This window comes from Hoplias malabaricus, chromosome 7 (assembly GCF_029633855.1).
Source record: "Hoplias malabaricus isolate fHopMal1 chromosome 7, fHopMal1.hap1, whole genome shotgun sequence".
Classification (NCBI taxonomy): domain Eukaryota; kingdom Metazoa; phylum Chordata; class Actinopteri; order Characiformes; family Erythrinidae; genus Hoplias; species Hoplias malabaricus.
In genome coordinates this window covers 39,713,578-39,737,138 of record NC_089806.1, presented here as the reverse complement: position 1 = coordinate 39,737,138, position 23,561 = coordinate 39,713,578, and the positions used below count along the sequence as shown (strand labels likewise).

General features: G+C 40.9%; 1 protein-coding gene across 1 annotated transcript in view; it reads right to left on the bottom strand.

Annotated features, from left to right (window-relative positions):
* Nucleotides 1-10,307: 10,307 nt before the first annotated feature.
* The window catches only part of epha7 (eph receptor A7), a 100,181-nt gene continuing 86,927 nt past the window's right edge, over nt 10,308-23,561 (bottom strand). Inside the window, exons 10-17 of the mRNA XM_066676132.1 lie at nt 23,200-23,325; nt 22,510-22,695; nt 21,353-21,414; nt 20,570-20,779; nt 20,114-20,329; nt 16,421-16,614; nt 15,285-15,440; nt 10,308-14,644 (exon numbers count right to left, since the gene is read on the bottom strand). Coding sequence (XP_066532229.1) covers nt 14,530-14,644; nt 15,285-15,440; nt 16,421-16,614; nt 20,114-20,329; nt 20,570-20,779; nt 21,353-21,414; nt 22,510-22,695; nt 23,200-23,325 — 1,265 coding nt within the window. The 3' untranslated portion in view covers nt 10,308-14,529. The remainder of the gene's footprint in view (nt 14,645-15,284; nt 15,441-16,420; nt 16,615-20,113; nt 20,330-20,569; nt 20,780-21,352; nt 21,415-22,509; nt 22,696-23,199; nt 23,326-23,561) is intronic.

Genomic DNA, 23,561 nt, shown 5'->3' with positions numbered 1-23,561 from the left:
CTAACAAATTCACTTCATGAATTTGAAAAAAAAAAGATCTTTATTATTTCCTCATTGAAAATCATTTTCCAGCAATCCAAGCGTAAAAAAAGTGTACATCATTTGAACACATCAACAGTCCAGTTATTGCACAATGGCTCAATGGAAATGCTCTAAATTGACTTGGAATAATATGTTTGTTTCTTTTTTTCCCAAACTAACCCCCTGGGTTCTGTGAGGATGTTCTCCATTTTTGCATTTTCTCTGAAAGATGACCCTCATAAAAGTGACCCCCCAAATCACTCAGGACCTGAAGCTCCATGATTTTCATCACTGTTTCCAAAACTTTCCACCAGTAAACTTTTCTCACACTCATTAAGAAGCAGATCTCAGACTTGGGTCTTTTGTATCTCAACCCCTCTTTATAGCTCAATAACTGTAGATGTGAGTCTCGTGTGATCTCATGATTTGATGGATCGAAATAAGCAGACGCTCCAGATTCGTCAAATGTTTGAAACGTATTCCTGTGCTATATCATCACAAAGATGTTAATAAAAACACAAATACTGAACTTGAAGTGTAAGCCCAAGAGAGTTGACTTGTTTTGAAATGCAAGTTCGTGTTTTTCTCTTTTCTAAAGTTGCCCTTTTGGAGATACACGTTTTGTTGTTGTTTTCGTCTTTGCTGTTGTTATTGATGCTTTCTTGATTTAAAATTTAAAGATGCACAAATAAAGCTCAAAGCACAGCTCAATACAAGAATGCTGCACTGTAAGAAGTTTTTCTTTTAACTGGTAAAATCTTAAAAGGAGAAAATCATAATTAAAAGTATAGTATATTTTTCTTTGGATGACAGTGATTTGCTGCCATTTTGCAGATAATGCGTTATCCCTCCACTGGAGAAAATTGTCACATCTTATCATCTGAAATAGAGGTTCCTTGACACCGTAACACCTCAGAACTCTACACCTTGGACCTCTTTTCCAGGCAGATGTGCGGCACAGCTGTCAGCTGCATTAGTCACCAAAACGGAGCAAACAATTGCAAGTAAAAAAAGCTATTTCTCCTGAACAACTGCCGGCAGACGGAGGCCGAGAGGTTAATCCACTAATCAGGCGAATTTGCATAAATGTGCGGTGCAATGAATTATGTAAACCAAAGGCGTTTCTTTGCCCAAACTCCAGAACTAGAGAGTATTTCCAAAGACAATATTTATAGAAGTTGAGCCCCAGGCACGCCAGGAGAAACGGACTATAAAGGCAAGATGGAAAAAAGAGAGAAAACAATTGAAACTCTCGGTTTATTCAATATGGTACGAAGATAATTTTAGCCTTCACAGTTATACCCACACTGGCTTGACAATGTAGGTCAGTGGGAATAGCACCCACTCGAATAATTTCCTCTTTTCCCTTTGTCCCAAAAGAAAAGACATATGAAGTTTCCCCTGTACACTGTAGAGGACATGCTGTGGAACTACTGTGGTCCGAAGAGTCTGGCCCCTGTACATGGGGCTGTGCACATGGGGGATGTGATCGTTATCGTGGAGCTATGTTTCAAACACAGAAAGGTGATGCTAAGCTAACCCAGTTTACAATGAACACAGCGCAGTAGGTTAGGAGGGGATGTGTATCCCATATATCATCAAGGCAGCAATTCAAAGGAGAACAATACACTAGAGGTGGGATAAACACAACGCAGGAGTGCAATCTTGCGAGGTCTCTTTTTTTTCTGTGGGAGAAAACGGCTTGCAAGGATGAGCAGACCCTTCCCTCACATCTACAACAATCTTAAATATGTTTCCACTTGGTACAAGCATTGTTTTGGATATAATTTGCAAATACAATAGTAGTTATATAGTTATTACTTAACCATTACATTTAAAAAGTTATTATAGTTGGTGTAAACTGCTTTCCATCCACACATACAATTATCTACTACTACTTTCTCGAATATGAAAGCATTCCTACAACAGGACAAGCTCCCCCTATCTGTAAGGACACTAAAGGTGAAATGAAAGCACGATTCCTGTCCCACTGAAAGCAGTGTGATGTCCCTGTGCTCTGGAGGACAAGCTCAAGGGCCTATTTCCCATCGAGCCATTGACGTTAGCATCGGCTCAATTGAAGGGAATTTTCACCATGAGGGAAATTCCATCATGGGACTAATCTCCCCCTGCCTCGGGGACTGATCAATAGCAAAACTTTGTTGTTGCCTGTGGAACTCTGTTCCCCCTCTTAAAGTTCAACAGCATCCCCCATTTAACCATATAAGGAGAACCCCGGGACCCAATCAATGGCTCTCCCAGCACACTCCCCTGGGGCTCCTCCACTATGGGCATTGACCTGTTTGGCACGCCGGGTGGTCTGCAGCTCTAATCTCAATTTCCTTCACTTTCGTTCTCTTCCTCTTTCTCTTTCTCCCTCCCTATCTCTCTCTCTCTTTCTGTTCCATTTCTCAATGTTGTGGTAATTGTGGATGTTACCAGAAGCATTTTATTGCTTAATATTAATTGAATTCTCTAAAAAAATTGTATATGTTTATTTCATAAATAAAAGGTGGGATTGTATTATAACAAAAATTCAATTATTTTCTGACAGAGGCAAGTAAAAACTGAGGACTGAACCTGTTGATAGAGATTGAAAACAAAGCTTAAAATTATTCATAAGTAATTACCATAGAATGATTATTTAGTTACATTGTAATAGCCTCAAAAATGCTGATGACGGCTCTGAATGTTAAAACACTTCCACTTATTTTACCTTTTTTACATTTTTGTTAGTCACTGTCCCTCTCCCACCTCCACTCACCCATCATCATCCTCATCATCTTCTTCACCATCATCCTGCCACCTAATCCACCCCTCCCCCCCACAGACTAATGGCAGCCACTTCAGTATCTGAGTGGGCGAGCGTGGTGCTGTAAGAGTGCCTCTATCAGCTGTGTTTATCCAAATCAGCCGAGCCTCAGCCCCTCTGCCAGAACATCTGTTCGCTTCCCGTCCCACCGTCCCACGGATCCATTCGGGCTCCAAACTCAGCCCTCTCTCTTTCTCTGCCTTATTTACTCTTATCTGCAATCATTGGGAGGAGAGCGGTGAGAAAAAGGGAAATGAATGGTAATGAAATATGGTCCAGCAGTTCAATGTCAATGGACCAGCTGTCTTACAGCACCATTCACTGCTGCTATTCACGAGAGTGAAAATTAATCAGACTTCGAGCCATGGCGCATACCTACTCTGCTTCACTTTTTTTTTCCCGCCATCTCCCTCGCCAAGCCAGATCCAGCATTTAAGGGATTACGATCCTAAACCTTTGCCTTTATGCAAATCACTGTCGTTACGGGTGATGGCTCAAGCTAAATGCGATGGACAGTAACTGACAGCACAGTCTATGCAAAGCCAAATGCAAATTATTAATAATAACCCACTGAAAAAGGTCTCTATGGCTGCATACCTCAGGATCCTACACTCACAATGGAAAAACTAGCTTGATTTCGACTTGTATAAAAGACTCAGCATAGACAGGATTCTGGCCGCTGCTTAGACTGATAAAAATACACCATACATCCAAGTGTTAGTCAGTTCCCCTTAAAATTTATGAACTGAGCCACTTTAATGCACCCAGGGTCTTGGGCTGTAAAGCAGTTGAACTGTATTCTCCAGATAGAGGACCATCCGATACTTCTGGGATGAGTTGAATCATCCACGATCAGTATTTGACCCCTCCTGACCTCACTGTTGCATGATCTCGAAGTGAATTCATACATTTTTGAATAAAAGACCATTCTCTGGGTTGCTACAATGTGTACTAACTGTAGTTGGCACATACAAAATGTATATTAAGCACTACACTCTAAATGTAACTGTAAACCATCAATTTAATTCTAAATTGAACCATAAACTTAAATGTAAGCTCCTAAATAATGGAAACCATCATTCCCAACACTGCACTACAACTGACATGGATGTGGTGTGTGAGTGTGTGTTACACAGGTATGAATGGATCAGGATCAAGACCCAAATACCTCATTTGTTGCCCTTGTAGATGTAAAGTCAGAGACAGTAGCTCATCTGATGCTGCCTAGTTTGCATTGGTCTACCTCAAGTCCTTCATTAGTGGTCACTGGCCATTGCCCAGGTGTCTGAAAAATTCCACCATGCTGTTGCTTTTGTTAGTTTGCTGCTCATTGACTTTTCCATAGCATATACCATGCTTAGGTAGCTGTGCTTCTGCCCAGAGCTATGGATGGTTCAAAGAAAAATTATACTGACTATAAAATAGGTGTCATGTTACTGGTGACAGCTCCCATATCTACATATAGACATACTGTAGTAATACTCTGCATGGAAAGTCTATTGGGATCTCTTCCCTGTTCATTTCCATGAATAATATCGTTCATCTCATGTCAGATGGACTGATAATGGTGTCACAATGCAAGCCCACATCTCTCTCTTAGCTCCGTCTACAATGGCTCATTCTCCCATCCGAAGGCTATTTCATGTCCGGCGTTACTGCCTGCTGAAGGCTGAGAGAGAGCAGATGCCAGGATGGCCTCATCCCTGACCCTCCACAGCTAGTCTGCCCACGCACTCAAGCACTCGACCTGCATGTGTTATGGATGAAAAAGGGTTAGGCTTTATCAAAGAATGGCCATCTTGTCCAGCATTGTCTGGGAAAAAAGAAAGATGTACTGCAAAGCTGTTTACACTATATGCCCTACACTTCCACACCCTTCACTGTAGTGACCACACTGCACGGAGTCAGTACATAATGTCTTAAACCACTTTGGGTAATTTTGGGCATATTTCAGCAAGTAATTGAAATATTACTTAAAATTGGTAACCTGCAAATGATTCATATATGTTACCCAATTATATAGTGGGTTTGGTGTGTGGCGGATGCCACTGGATTGTTATTCACCCTTTAGGGGTATGGGATGGAGGTAATACACCATCCAAACTACTGCTTGTTCCCTGATGAGGGCAATGAATAAAGGCTGCACCTAACTTTTAAAAGTACTTTTACAGCATTTAAGGGGGTTAAATAAATGTAAACATATTGTCGCTTTATAACTAAAACCTCTCCATGTTTGACCATTTTTAGTTTACTAACGCAACAAAGAACATTGCAGTGGTCCTTTACACTGTGTAAAAATGCTCCAAAATTAGTTCAAATTACATCTATTTCACTGACTTCCACAGAAAGTTAATAAGGTTTTATTATTTCCTTCTTCTGTAAAGTTACCATTTTAGGAGATACATGTTTTTTTCATTGAACAGTGGCGACTTAAGAAGTAGATCACAGGTTAAACTTATTAAAAATTGCTCAAACTCTACTCAAAAAGTGAGTCTGGATCATTGTTCTACACATTTGTTTTAGCGTGGGAAGGCTTTAGCCTAGAGTTGTTGGAACATTGCTGTGAGGATCTGACAGCCATAAGCATCCCTCAGATCCCTCAAATCATTAGCAATTGGTGCACATTTCATGAGCTGATTTTTGTTTGTTTGTTTGTGTTTACACCTAAAAAATGTCATCAAATTATTACCAGAGCTGGACAGTGAGTCCTTTAACCTACCTCTTCATCTTCAATGACCAGTGCAGCCAGCAGCTGGTTAGGTTATGTCCATGCTAAGCCCATATCTCTCTGGTCCTTGAAAAGTGGTTAGTAGCACTGATCCGGATCCCATTATGGGTTCCGTCTTCACCTTCAGCTGTTACAGTCGAGTAAACGGAGAGTCAGCCTATGCCAGTTTGAGCTATCTGTGGACGATCTAATGGCCGGCACATTAGAAGTCACTCGTGTCTTTGAGGGACCTGGGTCTATCTGCCAAATCCATCAGCCCCGTCCAGGAGAGGCATGGTCCAGAAGTGTGAAATCGATCACCTGCTCAGGAGACAGGAGTGGACGGTGGAGAGGAGGGAGACATATTTTACCATCCCTTAAATACTTAATGCCATATGGTGCCACGGGCCAGGCCATAAAATAGAGGCAGGATGTGAGAATACCTGGCAGGGAAGGCGCTGGAGACCGTAATAGCCTTGAGGGACAGTAGCGATGCGATAAGAGCATCTAAAAGGCTTTTAATAAACAATAAAATAGCGCCCACTACGGTCACGCTATCACTCTTTATTCATAGGCGCTATAAAAAGAACTGATAGGCTGAAATAACAACCCCGTGGAAATGCATTCAGAGACCTTTTCTCTCTGACTTCAGCATTATTAAAACAGGTAGGCTGGACACACCTAGGGTCAGGAAATCAAGCCAAGGGACACAATGGGAAGTGAACGCCAGAAATTTGTCTGCACCTTTGGAATATTTGCTGCAGTGTGTTCCCATGGGGATACTATAACCCGAGTGGAATGGGTGTGTGTTCATAGAGCCGGCTCACACTCAGCTGTGGATAAAAGATCTGTCATCTGTCTGATGACCATGCCATTAAAAGGAGCTGCCAATCATTGGACTAGTGTCAACCCTCAGTAGAGTGAGACCATACCTCAGATAAATCCAACACACCAGGGTCTTTAGAGCTGTAGCTAGAACCTCTGAAGCTAGAACTAAACTTTTGATCTCAAGTGCCACTCCAACTCGTCTCAGAGGAAGTGGATGGAACTAAATGACCCCAGAGAACATGGTTCAACAGGTTATACCTTTCTAATCAAGACTTGTGTAGAAGAGAGAGAGAGAGAGACCTGTGATAGAGACCATTCATTATTCCCACAGTGAAAACTGAAAAATCCTTACACAATTGTGGCAGGTTCCATCATCCAGTGAGTGACCTTAGTGTTTGCCTATGGCACGAGTGGTTAGTGTCTTTGCATAGATTTTCTTTTGCAGATAAGCTACACCCAGATCAGTGCTAAATGTTCAGTAGCAGAGTGAGTGAATTTTAAATGAGCTGTTTTTGCTGCAACTGAAAGAAACAGAAAAACAAGAAAAAAAAATCAAGAAGAAACATGTGGGTGGAATTCTTGAGCAGAAAGATCCTGGCAAAGGAGAAGCATCTGGAAGTGGAGCTCGACAGAGAGAGAGAGAGAGAGAGAGAGAGAGAGAGAGAGAGAGAGAGAGAGAGAGAGAGAGAGAGAGAGAGAGAGACCATCTCCTGGACATGGTTCAGTTGCTGCTTCTAGCACCACACACACACACAGCTTCATACCCTCGAGGTCATCTATGGTCATCTATGAAAAATAACTGTGGGCCAGCTATGATTCAGTGACCCCTCTAGCTGCACACACACACACACACACACACACACACACACACACTTTACCTGCATACACCCTTTAACACCTTTCTTTCTGTATTAGAAGCAAGAAAGAAGGGAGAATCAGAGACAGACAGAGACAGAAAGAGAGAGAGAGAGAGAGAGAAAGAGAGAGAGAGAGAGAGAGAGAGAGAGAGAGAGAGAGAGAGAAAGGTTATAGGTTACTCTCTGTTTGCCTGACTCTACCAGTGTTCACTCTTCCCCTTAAAGACTTCAGCTAATGACCACAGCGTCTAAAACATCACAATCTAGGCCAGAGGATCACGACCTCTCTATTTACCAAAGGGGGTGTGTGTGGAGGGAGAGACAGAAGTGTGGAGCGTAGGGTGGGGTGGCAGTGCTACTGTAGTCTGTCACTGTTTTTAATTCAGCTACTTTTCTGTTTGTTTGTTAGATGTAAATTCCAAGAGAACTGTGTAGAAGCCTTCAGCACCTAAGATGATTATATACATTTAAACTAATGCATTCTCAGTGAGCGTGGAGCTTGTATAAAGTTATATAGAATCACAGTGAGTGCAAAAACAAATATATAAAACAAATAGTCGTAGGTGAGAGTGAGTTTGAAGAACAATGTTTTGTTCAAATTCTCCTTGATTCGCATGAATTTGTTAAATACACAGCACACATTATTTAAAATCATTATTTATTTACAGATAAAACTAGGTACTGGATGAAAACCTCAAATAATACGGACTCCACAAGGAGAGATTTGGACAAAGTTAAACAAACACATTCACAAACAGAGGATTACACTGGAATAATGTCATTAGGTTTTATTCTAATGTTGGCCTTTATTTGTTGTTTGTTTGTTTTTTTAAGCAAATAAACACTTACTGCTCAGACAAATAGCTTTTTAAACCTCATAATCTCTGGTGCCTGAATCTTTGCACAGTACTGTGTGTGTATATATATACACTTTCCCTTTAATTGTAAACTCAATAACTTGTATTGAAACGAATAAGGATAATACAAAATGCAGTGGAACCTCTACCTATGAACTTGATCCGTTCCCCATGGGTTTTCCCCATTTAAAATAACGGAAAAGCAATGAATGCGTTCCAGACCCCACCCCGAAAGTCACCCTTTTTGCACTGATATATGTTTACAACACTCTCAAATTAGTAAAAAATACATGTAGTGTTACTAAAAATAAAAAAGAAATACAGTGGTAACAGTAATAAAAAAGAAATAAAGTTGTAAGTGGTTACACATCGCTACCTTGAAGACGTGACGACTGGCTGGAGGAGTAACACAGGCACTGGCTGTATGACGGGAGGTGGGGGGTGGTGGAATAACGGAGAGTAGGTGGTGAATGTGGGGAGACGAAGCGTAGATACGGCTTAACTTAGCACGAATTTCGATGTCTGCTATTTACACTAATGCTAAATTGCTAAAACTACAATTTGCTAATCTTAAAAGCTCACTCAAGTCTGGGCGCTGGGAGACTCGCCTATTGGGGTCAGTGGTCATTTCCAGCCGCCAGCTTGGCGGAGGCTCAGGTTCGTTTCTAGAGTCATGGTTCGTTGGTGGAGGCAAAAAATATTCAAATGCCCGATTCGTATTTTTTAAAGTTCGTTAGTATAGGGGTTCGTCAGTAGAGGTTCCACTGTGTATATATATATATATATATATATATATATATATATATATACATTTTTTTTTTTTGCTTAAAAATATACAAGCTCCAATTTAACATTTGAAAAAGTACTGTATTGTTTTCTTTAAATCAAAGTAATTATTTTTCTTACTTTTCCTTTTCAGGCCTGACCACTGTGGGCTGTTGAGGTCAGGAAATCACTTACACACTTGTGTTTATTTCAAACGAGTGAAAGGCAGGGGTCTGGTCACTTCTGATGGCGTGGAGATTAAGATGGGATTATAAGGCGGCTACTCCTACTGTGGCTGGATGCCAGGAGGCTTTTATCAACACGCTGTAACTGTAGGAACCTGCACAGAGACTCCTCGGGAGTGAATCCAAATAAATACAGGAATACTTGTGGAGATCTGATCTGGATAAATCCATTAGGCCTGGAGTTGTCTCACTCCAGAGGTTTCATTCCTCCAGGTTAAAGGCTCATGGGTAATGGATTTTTAATGACACCGTCCAGGCAACGACATGAAAGGTCATCAAACAAATTCCCCACACTGGATTTCTGTCTTTCTTCTCCTTTAGTTTCTTGTTCTTCTTCTACTTGCTGTACTTTTTTTTTTACTTGTTCATATCTGTTTCTTTATATTCTTCCTCTTTTAGTAACATTTATTGTTCTTCATCTTTTACTACTTCTTTTTCTTCTTTCTTTCGTTCTTTTTATCTCTTTGTCTTCTCCTTTTCATTTCCACAATTTCATTTCTTCTTTTTACCTCTTGTCTTTTCTTTTTTGGACTATCACCCAATCACTTTATTACTACCTGCAATATTCCCTAAATTCCCCCTCCCCCAACACACACACACACATACATACAAACACACACACAGTGGAGATGATGTAATTAGATTGAGCTGTAAACCCCTCCCCCTCAGGGAATATAATACTGCAGTGTCATGTCTTTATCTCAGAGAACATGTGCTTTTGTTTGGATCGATACTGTACTACACAATGTCCGGCGCCAGTTCACAGCTCATGTTTAATAATCAGTGCTGTGCCTTGGAAAACTGGAATACTGCCACAAAGAAGTGTAACTTTGTGCTGGATTAGTGCTGTACTCTATGAAAAATGTTGAAGCCCCTGTTCATCTGAGCCTATCTACGTTCGTTCTCCCCTGTTTCTACCCTACAATGCCTCAGAACATTGTGGTGAAGGTCAGGCTTTGGTCAGGCTGGATGTTCTGGATGATGACTTGATGACTGCCATTAAGAATAAAACATTGTAGAAAACATAGTACCTCTATCCACAGTGTGATACATCCACTGTTCAGCAACAATGACCGGGCAGTGTTGATCCCAAAGAAAAAATAAATAAATAAATGAATAAAATCAGGATCACAAAGATGTAAGACGTAATGAATTCAAGGCACACATTGTTTCTATAGAGATTGTATTATATTTCCAAAAATATATGTACAGTCTATTACAAAGGTCAAAGGTTACAAAGCAAGAAAGAAAAGTGACAAGAAATAGTCTAGGTCTCAATGGTTGGACAGTTTCTGCAGCCGGGGAAAACACTTGCTCATAAACTGATGATCGCTCGCTGTCCTCTCCTCATTCCAGAAAAAAATAAATAATAAAATCAAGCATTTATTTATTTAGTTTTTTTTTTTACTGTACATTAAAAACTAAAGAGACAAAAGTCATAAAATAATCAAATAATAAAACAATTAAACTAAAGAACAAGCAATAAGTCACTAGAATGGAAACCTATCAGCCGTCTTTGGTCCTAGATGAGAAAATTATGTACAACTGAAAAAAGTCCAGGTGACTAAAGCATCCGAGATAGAAAAATATAGTGCATTTGTGTGTTTGTTTGATTGTTTGTTTTATTGAATGAGTTCAGAGCTCCACTACTCGGGAAATGTGTGTGGGGGAAAAAAAGAGAGTATAATAATAAAAAAAATAATAATTAAAAAATTAAATAAAAACAAATGTACAAGTTTTACAATTTGATCAATGTACAAAGTATTCCCTTGACCTCTAGGACACAATCAACAGTGCTGACGTCTTTGGATTTGTCCAGATATTTATGGGTGGGAAGGTGGTGGGGGGGAAAGGGCACAATTCTTCCATCTTTATCAAGTCTTGAAAAGGACACTAGCCTGAGTTCAACCAAGCTCCAAACAAAGGCCATTATTAATGTATTTATCATATATTTCACCCTTAAAAATAATCACCAAATGCTTTATTTGACACTGCTCTTATTAAAGAGTAATTATAGTGTAACTATATTGTAATTACATACAAACAATTGCTGAATACATATTAATGTCAATACTTGAAATAAAGTAGTAACTCCTATTTTAGAGCGTAGTTATGTTTGTGTAATTACACACTGACATTCAACAATGTAGTTATATTTATGTAATTACATACATTTGTGTAATAATATATATGATATCATCAGAAATTCATACCAAAACAAAACATTTCATTGGTTAAGATTGCAAAAATGTAACTACACTGAGTCCTAACCATGTTATTACCTTTATTGAGTAATTAATTAAATTGTAGTTCATTGTAATTACGTTGAAATAAGAGCACTGTAAAATAGTTGCATAATAATAATAATAAAGGGATAACAATAAGAAGGAGGTTAAAGATAAAGGAGAAGTCTATGACAGATTTGTTATTGGCCTCCATTGAAGATCGACTGGAACCCAGGCATTAATCTCAAATTGGCTTTAAAACCACCGTCTCTACGAGGACCCTGAAGATCCATAGGACACAGGACGAAAAATGTAAGGGCGGCCCAAGAGCCCCATGGGGCCGCGGACTGTGACAGACTGCTCAGTTTTTGTATTTTTTTCTTTCTTTTGGACTTTTTTTGTACCTTATTGTGCTGACCTGTGAGTCTTTCTGCTCACATTCAACTGCACAGAGCTGGCACTGACCCAATGCTGAGGCTAGCACGATGCAGAGACGGAGGACAGGACTCTCACTGGAGTATCATCGGCTCTGAGAGTGCAGTGCAAACAAACAAACACACACACACACACACACACACACACACACACACACACACACACACACAAACACACAAACACATGGCCTGGGGTCAGTGTGTTTACATTAGAACACAGTGGAGATGGGTGGGCTATTAGATAATGGCTTTTGCAAAAGTGGTCCTGGTTCTTTCTTTCTTCTGTTCTTTTTTTATTTCTATATTGTCATTTTAATCACTATTATTATAATAATTATTATTTTTATCAGTTCTGTGGGATGGCAATTAAGACTGCTAACCTTATTTTTGGTAACGACTATGTAATATATATGTAATAAACCCAATTTATTGGGTAAAGAACAGTAAGTGCCTGACTCTTCTATGTCAAACAGCAGATGTCCACACTGATAAGCATTTTTCGGAGACCAGAGGGGTGGGGGGAATCAGGTCAATAATAACTCATACAAGACGTATAAGTACGATAATGTAGAGGGAAATAAATTCTGTCAAATACGACCTTAAAGCTAAGTCCATTAGGCTGAACTGATACCTGGGTGAAGGACACACTTAAGGTCAAAGCATTGGCAGAAACAGGGACTGTAGTTTAAGGGGTTAAAATGGGTCATGCCAACCCTCGAGCTAATAAAAAAAGCATTCCTGAACATTTCTCAAGTTTACTGTGTGTTGCATTTCCTCTGTGCTCCGGCTCCAACCCATGATTATTCTTTCCCCTGTAATTTCAACCAACCACACAATCCGCTAGAAATGCCAGTGTTTTCCTACCCCCTCAAATTAAGAAAGGGTGGAAATTGGCAATCTGTTGGTTGAAAGATGTACACAATGCTGGGGATGAGGCAAAAACACACCACAATGGATCACGGCCCCAAAGATTTGGTTCTGACCACATTTGAAAGAGTGGTTCCTCTCTTTTGTGCACAACAACAACAGTGATGACAAAAAAACCCAAAACATTCTGTCTGTGAGTGTGTGTGTGTTTTCTTTTTTTTATGTATATATATCATTCCCTTGCTACCTAAAGAAAAAAAAAAAAGATGACTCTCTTGCTGGGAAACCCCCTTTCTAAAGATCAATGTCCTGTGATTGATGTGTCAGCAAAAACAGTAGAAATCTACATAGCACCTTAACATCACAAAGACGTACCACCTTGATTATTATTGCTCTGATTGATCAGTCTCTTCCGTATACTGATAAAACCCTCTGTCTTAATCCATTTCGCAGGGTCCTGTTCGCATCCCGAGGCAGGGGATAAAGCAAAGAGCAAGGGAGACGAGGTGTATCCTTGCCGAATCCCACTTAAAGTTCAACCTTGGAAAAAAAAAAATTACCTCAAGTGTATACTCCCCAGACTCTGATATAACAAGGGACCTTAAAAGTGAGTACCTGCGCTTTCTCAGCAACTGAATGCTTCTGCAAGATGAATGCTTCTGCATCATTCGCAGAAACAGGATTTGGTGAGGCCAACAATTACTTTTAGATCGAGCCGCCTTGATATTAAATACAGCCTTCAATAGTGCCATCTACACCGAGACGCCTCATGAAATAATCACATTAGAAAAAGAGCAACAGAATGGAAAAAAAATATATATTGCAGATAAGATCCATTCACATCTTCCAAAGGAGAGGACAGAATTTCTGGGGTTTGATTTTGCAGTTTTAAAAAAGGGAATCCATTCAAAAGTGGTTCTCAGTCATCTGTCGTCAAATGTCTTTCGTTATAGCTTCACGGTTCGGCCCCCCAAAAAAAAAAAAAAAACCCGAAACAAAACACATTTCGACTGTCGTGGTGCACCAGGAAAAGTGACCATCTTTATGTTTGGCATGTTTACAAAATCTACTCAGCAAGAGCTTCCACCAAAACTGACCAAAGGACCGTGGGACACTCTCGCAGTGGATGAGGCAGAGCTCCGACTTGCCTCCAAACAGCTCCAGCAGAGGAAGAGTGTCAGCACACAAATAGAAACTGGCCTGAGAAGCCAAGCCTCTGTCAACATTCAGTCACTGCTTCTGCCTCTCTTCCTACAGAGAGGATGTGTCTTTTTGTTTTTTTTTTTCGAATATGAGTTTTACCCTGTCGTCAACTCCACGCTTGAAATCCAAAAGGCGAGCCATCAAAACTCAACGCAGGAAATTGATGTCGCCTATCACAATCAGAAATCGCAACATGGCTGTTTCGAAATGAACAGAAATGAAAATAAAAAAACCTCACTCTGTTTTTGTACTGACTGGATTTGCTTCAGTCCTTTTTTTTTTCGTAAAAAATATCCATATTCTAATGAGGTCCATGAGCAAATCAACCAGTTGTTAAGATAAGGAAAGAAACAAACAAGAACAAAAAAAAATAAAATAAAAGAATCTGCTAGAGTCTCTCTCAAAGACCCTCCTGAGCTTTGACAAGTCCAGTGCTGTCCTCTCAAGCTTCTTCTTCCTTCCTTTCCTTCATCCTTCCCTTCATTCGGCTTCGTCCCTAACGAGACGGTAAAAGTCCATCGCCGAAAACGAAGGAACAAACTTTTTTCCGTTGCTTCGGGGTCAATCCTACGTAGAGAGACTTCATGTTTTCAGTCTAAGTTTGTTATTTTGTGGCACTCATCTTCAACAGCACCTTCAACCAGTGCCGTTACTTATTTCCCGAGAGTTCCAGCCCATGCCCAGGGGTTGGGATGTAGAGGGGGTCTGTCACACCTGGACACCTGTCCCGTGCAGGTGGATCATCTGAGCTCTCATAGTCTGTATACTGCTCATGACTTTCTTCTGATGGCCCACTAAAGAGATCCCCAAACTCATCACGTCCCTGCCGACAGAAAACACACAAACTCATAAATCATGCGCCGGCACCATGGAGCACAGAAGATTTATGGACTCATGCGTTATTTTGCTAATGGAGAACAGACAAGGCAGAAAAGCTACGTTTACTACAACTTGACATGCTCGGACATGGATTAGAAAAGATTCAAACACAGTCCCTCGATGCAAGAGTGATTCCATTTGTCTTTCATAGAAGCAAGACTGAAGAACATTAGCATAGTGGCTAACCCTTAGAAACTGCAGATAACACATGCATAGTATGATTTTACTCTCATAGATTCTACACTGCCAGGTGGCAATGTCAAAGCTCTGTTACGTCCTTGTTTTGCCTTAAGAACTGTGAGGTGTATATTTGCAGCCAGGTCTCAATGTAAATTTGTATTTGACCACTCATGAACATTTACAAGGCATAGTTACAAAGCACTGTGGATGTAAACATGACTTTTAATTTTTTTCAAACTGACCAATAAATTGGTCCAAACTGCTTGAACTTAAAGTTCTCTTTCAAATCTTTAGGATTTATGATTTTTTTTTTTTTTTCTGTAAGTACTGCAAAACCAAAAATACTAACTAAACCTCTAAGGGTTAACTGTGTAGAAAAAGAGTCAATAAAGTGTGGTTCTTACTCAATAGTCATCCTAGCGACGGATTCCAGTGAGCTGTAGCCGGCTGCAGTGAAGTTGTCTTTGTATCGCTCCATCTTAATGGCTTCCAACCACTCGCTGACTGAGCGGAACGAGGTAAAGTCTGGCGTGCTCTGGTCCAGCAGTGGACTAATGGGTCTGAAAATGATAAGACACTAACATGATCACCACAAAAATGACAGAGACACTATATTCTAATGCGGTGCGGGGACTCACTTCTTTATCACAATATGAATAGGTATAGTTACATTGTTGCTAATGTGAAATTACATAGTTATTACAGACTATAAGTTCTTAAAAAGTGTCAACAATAGTGTTACAGAGATGAGTTCTATCATATTTTCATTTATGTTGTCACATGAATATAGGACCTACTCTAATTGGGTTGGTGGAAATCATATTACAATCCATTTTTAACTGTGAAAAAGGCATCGAGGTGGCATTGTTGTTAATGTGTAAGAACATGTTATTAGACATGCACAATGTGGAAATAGGCTAATACTAACATCAATTTTATGGGAAATAAATCCAAAACAAGGAGTTACAGTGGCCATTTCTATCATATTTTCAGGTCTGTAAAGAGGAGAGCTAGAGGAAATAATATTTTCCATCCCAAAGGTAAATCCAACAGTAGCCCTTTCAGTAAAAGCTATGGCAGAAGTGGACTAAGCTCCTTTTCCCTGCTGTTTCTTAGGTTATGTCCTCCATCTCACGGGCACCCTCCTTGTAAATGGATTTCATCTGATAAATGCCACAGCAGGCATCAGTGCCCCCACAGAACTTAAAAGTCCTGGGCTCTCATTACGTCGATTGATCTAAAAGCCCTGCTATTGACCATAAAGCCACGGAAGCAGTGTCGCCCCGTATTGATTCCTCAGGATTTATCTTTCATCTGTAAACCTCAGCGGACACGTTCAGCACGGGATATATGCCATTGTTCGCTAATTTAGTTACAATGAAAATAAAACACGGCGACAAAACAGGAGGAAAAAAATAAGAGGGGGAATAAATAACCAGACAGCCAATAATGTATCTACAATGTGTCTTCATTTACATCATGGAAGAATAGAAAGGGGAGGTCATCAGGATCGAGATTTGAAGGAAGAGTTCAGCTTTACCTTGTGGTCGTTCCCACGGGCGTTTTCAAGGTGTTGGGATTGCGAATCATTTTGTCCAAAATGCCGACTATCTGGTCAAATTTGGGCCGGTCTGATCTGTCCTTCTGCCAGCAGTCCAGCATGAGCTGGTGGAGGCCAGGAGGACAGTCCATGGGAGCCGGAAGACGATAGCCCTCTTCTATAGCCTTGATAACCTGGGGATAGTGAGGGATTGATTTTGAACCTTGTTTCAGGATTTTATCTTGTCCATAAAATACAGTATATAATGTAATGTGATTGTATAAATATGTCTGTAGTGTATGTTGTTTCATAGTCATCCTTTCAAAGTCATCCTTTGGATCCCTAGCAAACGTATTGCCTACTTTCCCTACTTCATAATCTCTTCGCATAAAAATTGTAAGTTTGTAAGTCTGTAAGTTTGTAAGTTTGTAAGTCAAAGTGGTCAATAAAGATCTTAGGTACAGTATGTAGGAGTATCTGATTCTCTAAATCTCGTGTAATTAGATGCAATCAACTTCTCACAGCAATGTGACAACATCAGATATGAATTATTCCTAGTAGATTATGGGCTGTTACTACATTAGACGGTGAGTAACTGCCTCTTCTCGTGTGTAATGTGTGAATGTGAATCAAATTGTCCTTGGTTTTAGCAACTACTCAAAAAGAGACATACATAGAAAGAGAAAGGGAGAGAGAGAGAGAGAGAGAGAGAGAGAGAGAGAGGAAATGAAAACAGTGAAAACCCCAAGTGTAAATGTATAATCAGAGGAGATAGGAACAAAGGGCTCCAAAGGGAGTTAAAAAAAGATGATGATTAACTCTCAGAACTAACAAAGATAATGATCAGATCATGAAAGCTCTTCTTTCTGTCACTCTTTCTCTTATCAACTTCGTCCTACACTTTGTTTCACCTGGATCTCCGAACCAACTAAGTCTACTCTGTTTTACCTTAAGCTTTAGCAACTCTTAAGGAGAGGAGGGGCATGGTTTTAGCAGATATCACTGTTCCCCAACTAAAACACTGCAAAGAGAAATGGAAGGATGGGTTAAAATGTAAAGCAGGAAGAAGGAAGACTGGCAGGGAGAATTAGAAAGAAGATCAAGGGTTAAAGTTAAAGAAGTAGATGATCAACTTCCCTAACCAGAACTACTTGCTAGTTGTATATTTAAAATGCCTGAGCTATCCTGTCATGAGAGCCTGGAAATTGCAACTGATGGCATGCTATAAAAGTGTTCCCAACAAATTCCTGGCACTGTCCCACCACCCAAACTCATTTGAGCTAATCCTTGGACGACTACACGGGAGCGTTTTCAAGTCCAAACAACATCCTCGCAAATTCACACGCCCTGGATCATTGGTCTAAGTAGGCTATAGACAATTAAAATCACCCTGCAATTTGTTTCCCTCGGTAAGCTGGGTCTGACCTTAGCGACCCAGCTAAGTACAAGTGGACAGACCTGGGATAGGCGAAGGTCCAGGGGTGTTTTGCACCCTCCGACCCATGGAACAACGCATGCCACTCTGTTTACTTTCTCAGACTTGTTCATGTGCTATTCTCATCACGTCTTTTCAAGTCCAACTCCAGAGCTACGGAGGGAGGAAGTGTCAAAACAACCAAAGTGTTGCCGAAATGTAAATGTAAATCTCTCTTTTGCCGCACCCTAGAGGAGCAGGCTGCCTCTATCCTGACAGGGAACAGAAATCGCTGACATTGATGTGTGTCAAGAACGGAGCCCCGAACACAGGGCAGTTTTTCCAGTGCCCTATCTTAAAGTCGACGCACTTAGCATTCGGAGTTTGCTAGCATCCGCTATCCCACTGAGGGTAACCAGCGCAGCTAAGGAAGTGGGGAATTATAAGTCATCATTAGTCTTTCTGATAAGGGGTGTTTACCTTCTCTGAGGATGTTCAAGCTTGTGTAATTTTGACAAAGAGTGTGCCTAACAGAGCAGCATACAGGAGACAAGTGCCTGCAAACAGCCATGGATTAAAACCACTTCCCTTCATACATATCATTAGCCGCTACGGCGGTGGAATTTCAATGCGCCGGAGAACTCCACTGTGATGGGAATGATGAAGAGCGCCGCAGTGTGCCTACCTACAAATTTCCACCTGACAAAAGTTAAATAAATAAATAAATAAATAAATAGGAGGAGTTCCCGATTGAGCCAGGAATTTTGCATGGCTAAGTAGATATCTCCGGAATTATTGAGCTTGGCTAATGATAAATTCCACATTATCATATCTCATTAGTAAGGTAAAATGCCTTTTGCCGACACAGGAAGGCACTCTAAATGCAAAGTACTCTGTTCATTTGGAAAGATATTTCCATCAGTGTATACTGCTACAGTGTGATCAGTCTTTAGCACTGATTGGCCAGTCTTTAGCGCTAAGTGGCAACAATGCCGGGTGGCAACAGTCCTAAGGAGCAGGCGGTAGCGGAATGTACTGCACTCATAAGGGAGATACTCCTCCTATCACCTCTGCTGCACAGGCAAGAAACAAGCCAGATGCAGAGGAGGCGTAGCGGAGGTTTGGACCCGCCGCCTTGTTCTGCTGGAACAGCATGAGGGGTGGAGAGTGCACAACTTCAGACTACAGACAAGTGTGCTGACTTCTTAAATGAAGATAAATGAACTCAAGAACATGGAGATTGAGGCTGAATGATTACCATATGGTTTAAAGTCCAGTGGTTACTTGCCATTATCCTGGGATTAGAGTACCCAGCACATTTTGGTGTTCCACTTACCCTCAACTATGCATTTCAGTGCATCCAAGATCATCTTAAATCATAGAAATATTGTTCACACCGTCTAATAGCACTTTTCCACTGCATAGTGCCTACTCTACTCAACTCGGTTCTACAATTTGAGTACGTCTGTGTTTCCATTAGGTAAATTTGGTCCCTGGTACCTGGAAACCCTTTTTATTTATTTAGTACCTGCTCATTTGGGGATTAAAATAGGGCTGGACAATAATATGTATAGTAATCTATAGTTCATTGAACACATTTAAAATTTAATATAAAAATATTGATATTGACAAAGCCTAAAGGTTTATGTTTGATGGTGATGTTTCTTGATTCTTCTTGTTTTTTTTTTTTTTTATTTTCTTCTTCTTGTAGCATTTATTTTGTTCAAATTCATATTAGAATGATACGGTATTATATCACAATACTGTATATTGTGATATAACTTTTGGCCGGCCCTAGTTCCATGTAAGCAGAGCAGGCACTAAACCTTGCATCTGATCTACTCATCTGTCTGAACTGATCTGTTTGAACTGGGTTCGGTTAAAAAAACATCATCACAGTTGTACACAATGAGTAAACAAAGCTGAATAACATTGTTGTGGTTTTGTAATGTCATTGTCTGCTTTATTTTATTTGAAAGGTTATCAGGTACCAGAAAGCAAGTAGAGCCGGCTAGAGTCAAGTAGAGTAGGTACCATGCAGTGGCGAAATGCAGATCATCTTTGTGCTAAGATGCCTCTGGGAAACTCAGCCCTGTTATTTCACATGCCCTTCCTGAGCTAAGATGGGTGTATCCAAGCAGAATAACACAAAATATACAGGGCAGGGTGTACCTCTGTATTTTACAAAACAGACTAATCCTGAAATATCACTTGAATGCAAGCTGAATAATGAATAAACAGGATGCTCTTACAAATGTGTTTTGTGTATTGTGACTCACATCTTGATTGGACATGTCCCAGTAAGGCCGTTCCCCATAGGACATGACCTCCCACATGACAATGCCGTAACTCCACACATCACTAGCCGATGTGAATTTACGGTACTGGATGGCTTCCGTGGCTGTCCACCGAACTGGGATCTTTCCGCCCTGTTCAGTAAAATGCAGGTCAGTGGCTGGGATAAACATCAAATTCATTACATCCTGCATCTTCCCCTAAAACATCAACCAGAGAAGAGTCACAGCTTTAGCACACAATCACACCAGCACCGTCCTCAGTTCAAACAGCAGAAGGTGGGGGGTGGGGGTGTGTGTAAGGTTACTGAGCGCTGCACTTTATCTGCAATGCATTCCCATGCGGTAGCGGTAAGATTTTGAGTATTCTGATGGTGTAGTATACAAGCTGGGAGGCAGGCAGGCAGGCAGACTGAAGCAGCCAGGCTTTAATTGACTCACCGTCGTGGTGTAGACAGCCTCCGGATCGTCGTCAATCACCCTGGACAGGCCGAAATCAGACACTTTACATACGAGGTTGCTGTTGACGAGGATGTTTCTCGCCGCAAGGTCGCGGTGGACATAGCCCATGTCTGAGAGGTAGCGCATCCCAGCCGCGATGCCACGGAGCATTCCTACCAACTGGATCACTGTGAACTGGCCATCATGTTTCTGCACAAACACAACAGTCTAACTTAGTTGTCAGCCTGGTAAAACCATCTCTATTTGGATGGACAAAATAATTTTCGGTACTCCAAACAAGGCTACAAGGCTCTTGTACAGCTATCCACCATTGGCATAGGCTTATATTTAGTCCACAGTTTCTAGCTACATTATAACACTGAGGCAAGAACCACTCAAGCATTTCTATCCATCTGATTATCTAGAAATTTTAACTGTGCACAGATGACACCAAAAACTTGACACATTGGAATTGAAGTCTGAGGAATTTGTGCAGGAGTTCTGACCAGTTTGTTGGGCACAGAATCCAGACTCCTTTGTCACTAGGAGACACAAACTGCTGTCCAAATTGTGATAATACCTTACAGCAGGAAACACTAACATGAACATAGTTGCTGACCACTGGTTCAACTCTTCTCGCCACGAAAATGTCATTACCAATTGTGTATGAAAACTATGTGAATCAGAGCTCTTAAATTTAGACTCTTGCTGTCTGCAAGCAGCCAATTTAAGGGGAACATAGTGAATTCCCATAGCAAACTGTGTGGGGACGATTATACTCACCCTGAGAAAGGCATCTAACGAGCCGTTCTCCATATATTCAATTACGATCATGACTGGTTTTCCTGACAAAGAGAAGAACAAACTCCATTAGGCGCAGAGTGGTGAAGATAAACCCCATCCACTTACGGCACGAGGCCGTAATGAGAGACAATAACTCAATCTGGGCTCTAAAAGGCACCTACATTAAGAGTGCAGAGTGCATTCTTTCTATTTATTTAAGCAGCACAAAGTGCTTCTTTAACACGGCTAGTCAAGTTAATAATATCGAAAACAAAAGACATCCACAGGCACATCACCAATCTGTCCCATGGTATATAATTATAGGTAATATTAAAGCAGGATAGGAATGACAGTCTGCTTGCCCACAACTAGATATGAAATGGTATGGCTATTTAATATCATCATTATACTGGCCCAAACTATCATGGTCATCGGTATTATCAAAGTGGTGAAAGGTTTAAAAAGTACTGTTAAACCATTTAAGGTGGAACTTAAATATGTTCCAGGATATGTTCTAAGTTCTGCTTAAAGTTAAAGTAATTTCAGAACTTCTTTACAATTTAAGGTAGGTGAGTGGAGGGCAGGGCAAATTGGCGGGCGCCATTTAAGGTGGCAACAGGCACTCAGGTGTGGTCCTCAATTTCACCTCCATGTCTTGATTTCACCTCCCCTGGTTTCAAGGGTCTTTGGGGAGTGAAATCTGGAAGGCGAAGTGAACCTATGCTACGTGCAGAGCATTGCTGTTCCTACCTTTGGCTGATGCTGTAACTTAAGTACAGTTTTTAAAGCGTGGCAGGCACTGTAATTTGCATTAAAATAGTAATGTTAATTGTCAGGATTTTTACCATGGTTTCATATCATGTCTACTCACAACATTTATTGATGCGGTCCCACCTTAAATTTTAAGGAGCTAGATACCAATTCTCCCTTAATTCTCCAACTTCCTGTTTGTAATTTAATATGATATCCAAAATTCACTGCACATTTTCGTATGGTCAATGTACATATTAATGTTTTTTTGTTGGACTGTGGTAAGAAACCCACACAGATACAGAGAGTACAGATACTTAAACCCAAAAGACAGTGAGACTTTTACATTGCAATTTTTATTTAATTATTATTATATATATATATATTTTTTTAATTCTGGAACTGACCTCTAGTAACGACACCCTCCAGATGGACCACGTTTGGATGGTCAAACTGTCCCATGATGCTTGCTTCGCACAGAAAATCCCGCCTTTGCTTCTCTGTGTAGCCCACCTTCAGGGTCTTGATGGCCACGGGAACATCTCTTTTTCCAGGAAGCTTGAGCCGGCCGCTGCAGACCTCCCCGAACTCCCCTATCAGAAGGAGATGACCCCCACAGACAGGTTCAGTTAAACCCATCAGCAGCCCTAGTTTAACACCCTTATCTGGATTTGACTCTACAATACATCAGTCTTTGCTCGGTGACAGGATGCAATGCTACATGGTGCCACCGCAACACACAGGGGAATATGACCGTGGGACATAATTGGATACGCCAGATTCTGTGTACACTAACACTCTTACATGGCAATATCTAAGAAGCATTGCGGTAGCAATTCATCAACAATGATGCATCTTTGTGCACTGTAGCCTGAAGAGAAGACATATTAATTACTGTGTGATTTCACCCCCCACCCCCCCGCTACACCCCCGACAACTCTTCAACCCCTTTTTTCCGCAATAGGGCTATTAATAACCAGACAAGAGAGATGTGCTGAGGCGCTATTGAAGGCGTAAATATTTGGCTGTCATTGTGATGAATGAGCGAGAGAGGGAGGGGGTTGGGGGGGGGGTAGCCAAGCAAGAGGAAAGCTCACCTGCGCCAATAACCCGTTCAATCTTGATGCAGGATGCGTCCAGCTCCTTGGCGAACTGGTGCACGGCCCTGTTGGGGTCCTCGTAAGTTTCAGGGTCGATGTAAGTTTTGGTGCCTGGAAATTTAACTGGAGAAAGGTAAGAGGATTACTGTTACGATGAAATATGCATGCCACACACACATATAAGACACACGCACACTCTCACAAGCCATGATGGACAGCCGTGATTAGCAAGGGACAGCCAGATCCTGAGGAAAAACTAAAGGCTTTGATGCAGCAAACGCGTGGCCAAAGGTCTTTCTCATATACGCTTCCCTCAAATATTTCCCTTGAAAAAAGAAAAGAAAAAAAAAAGGAATTAA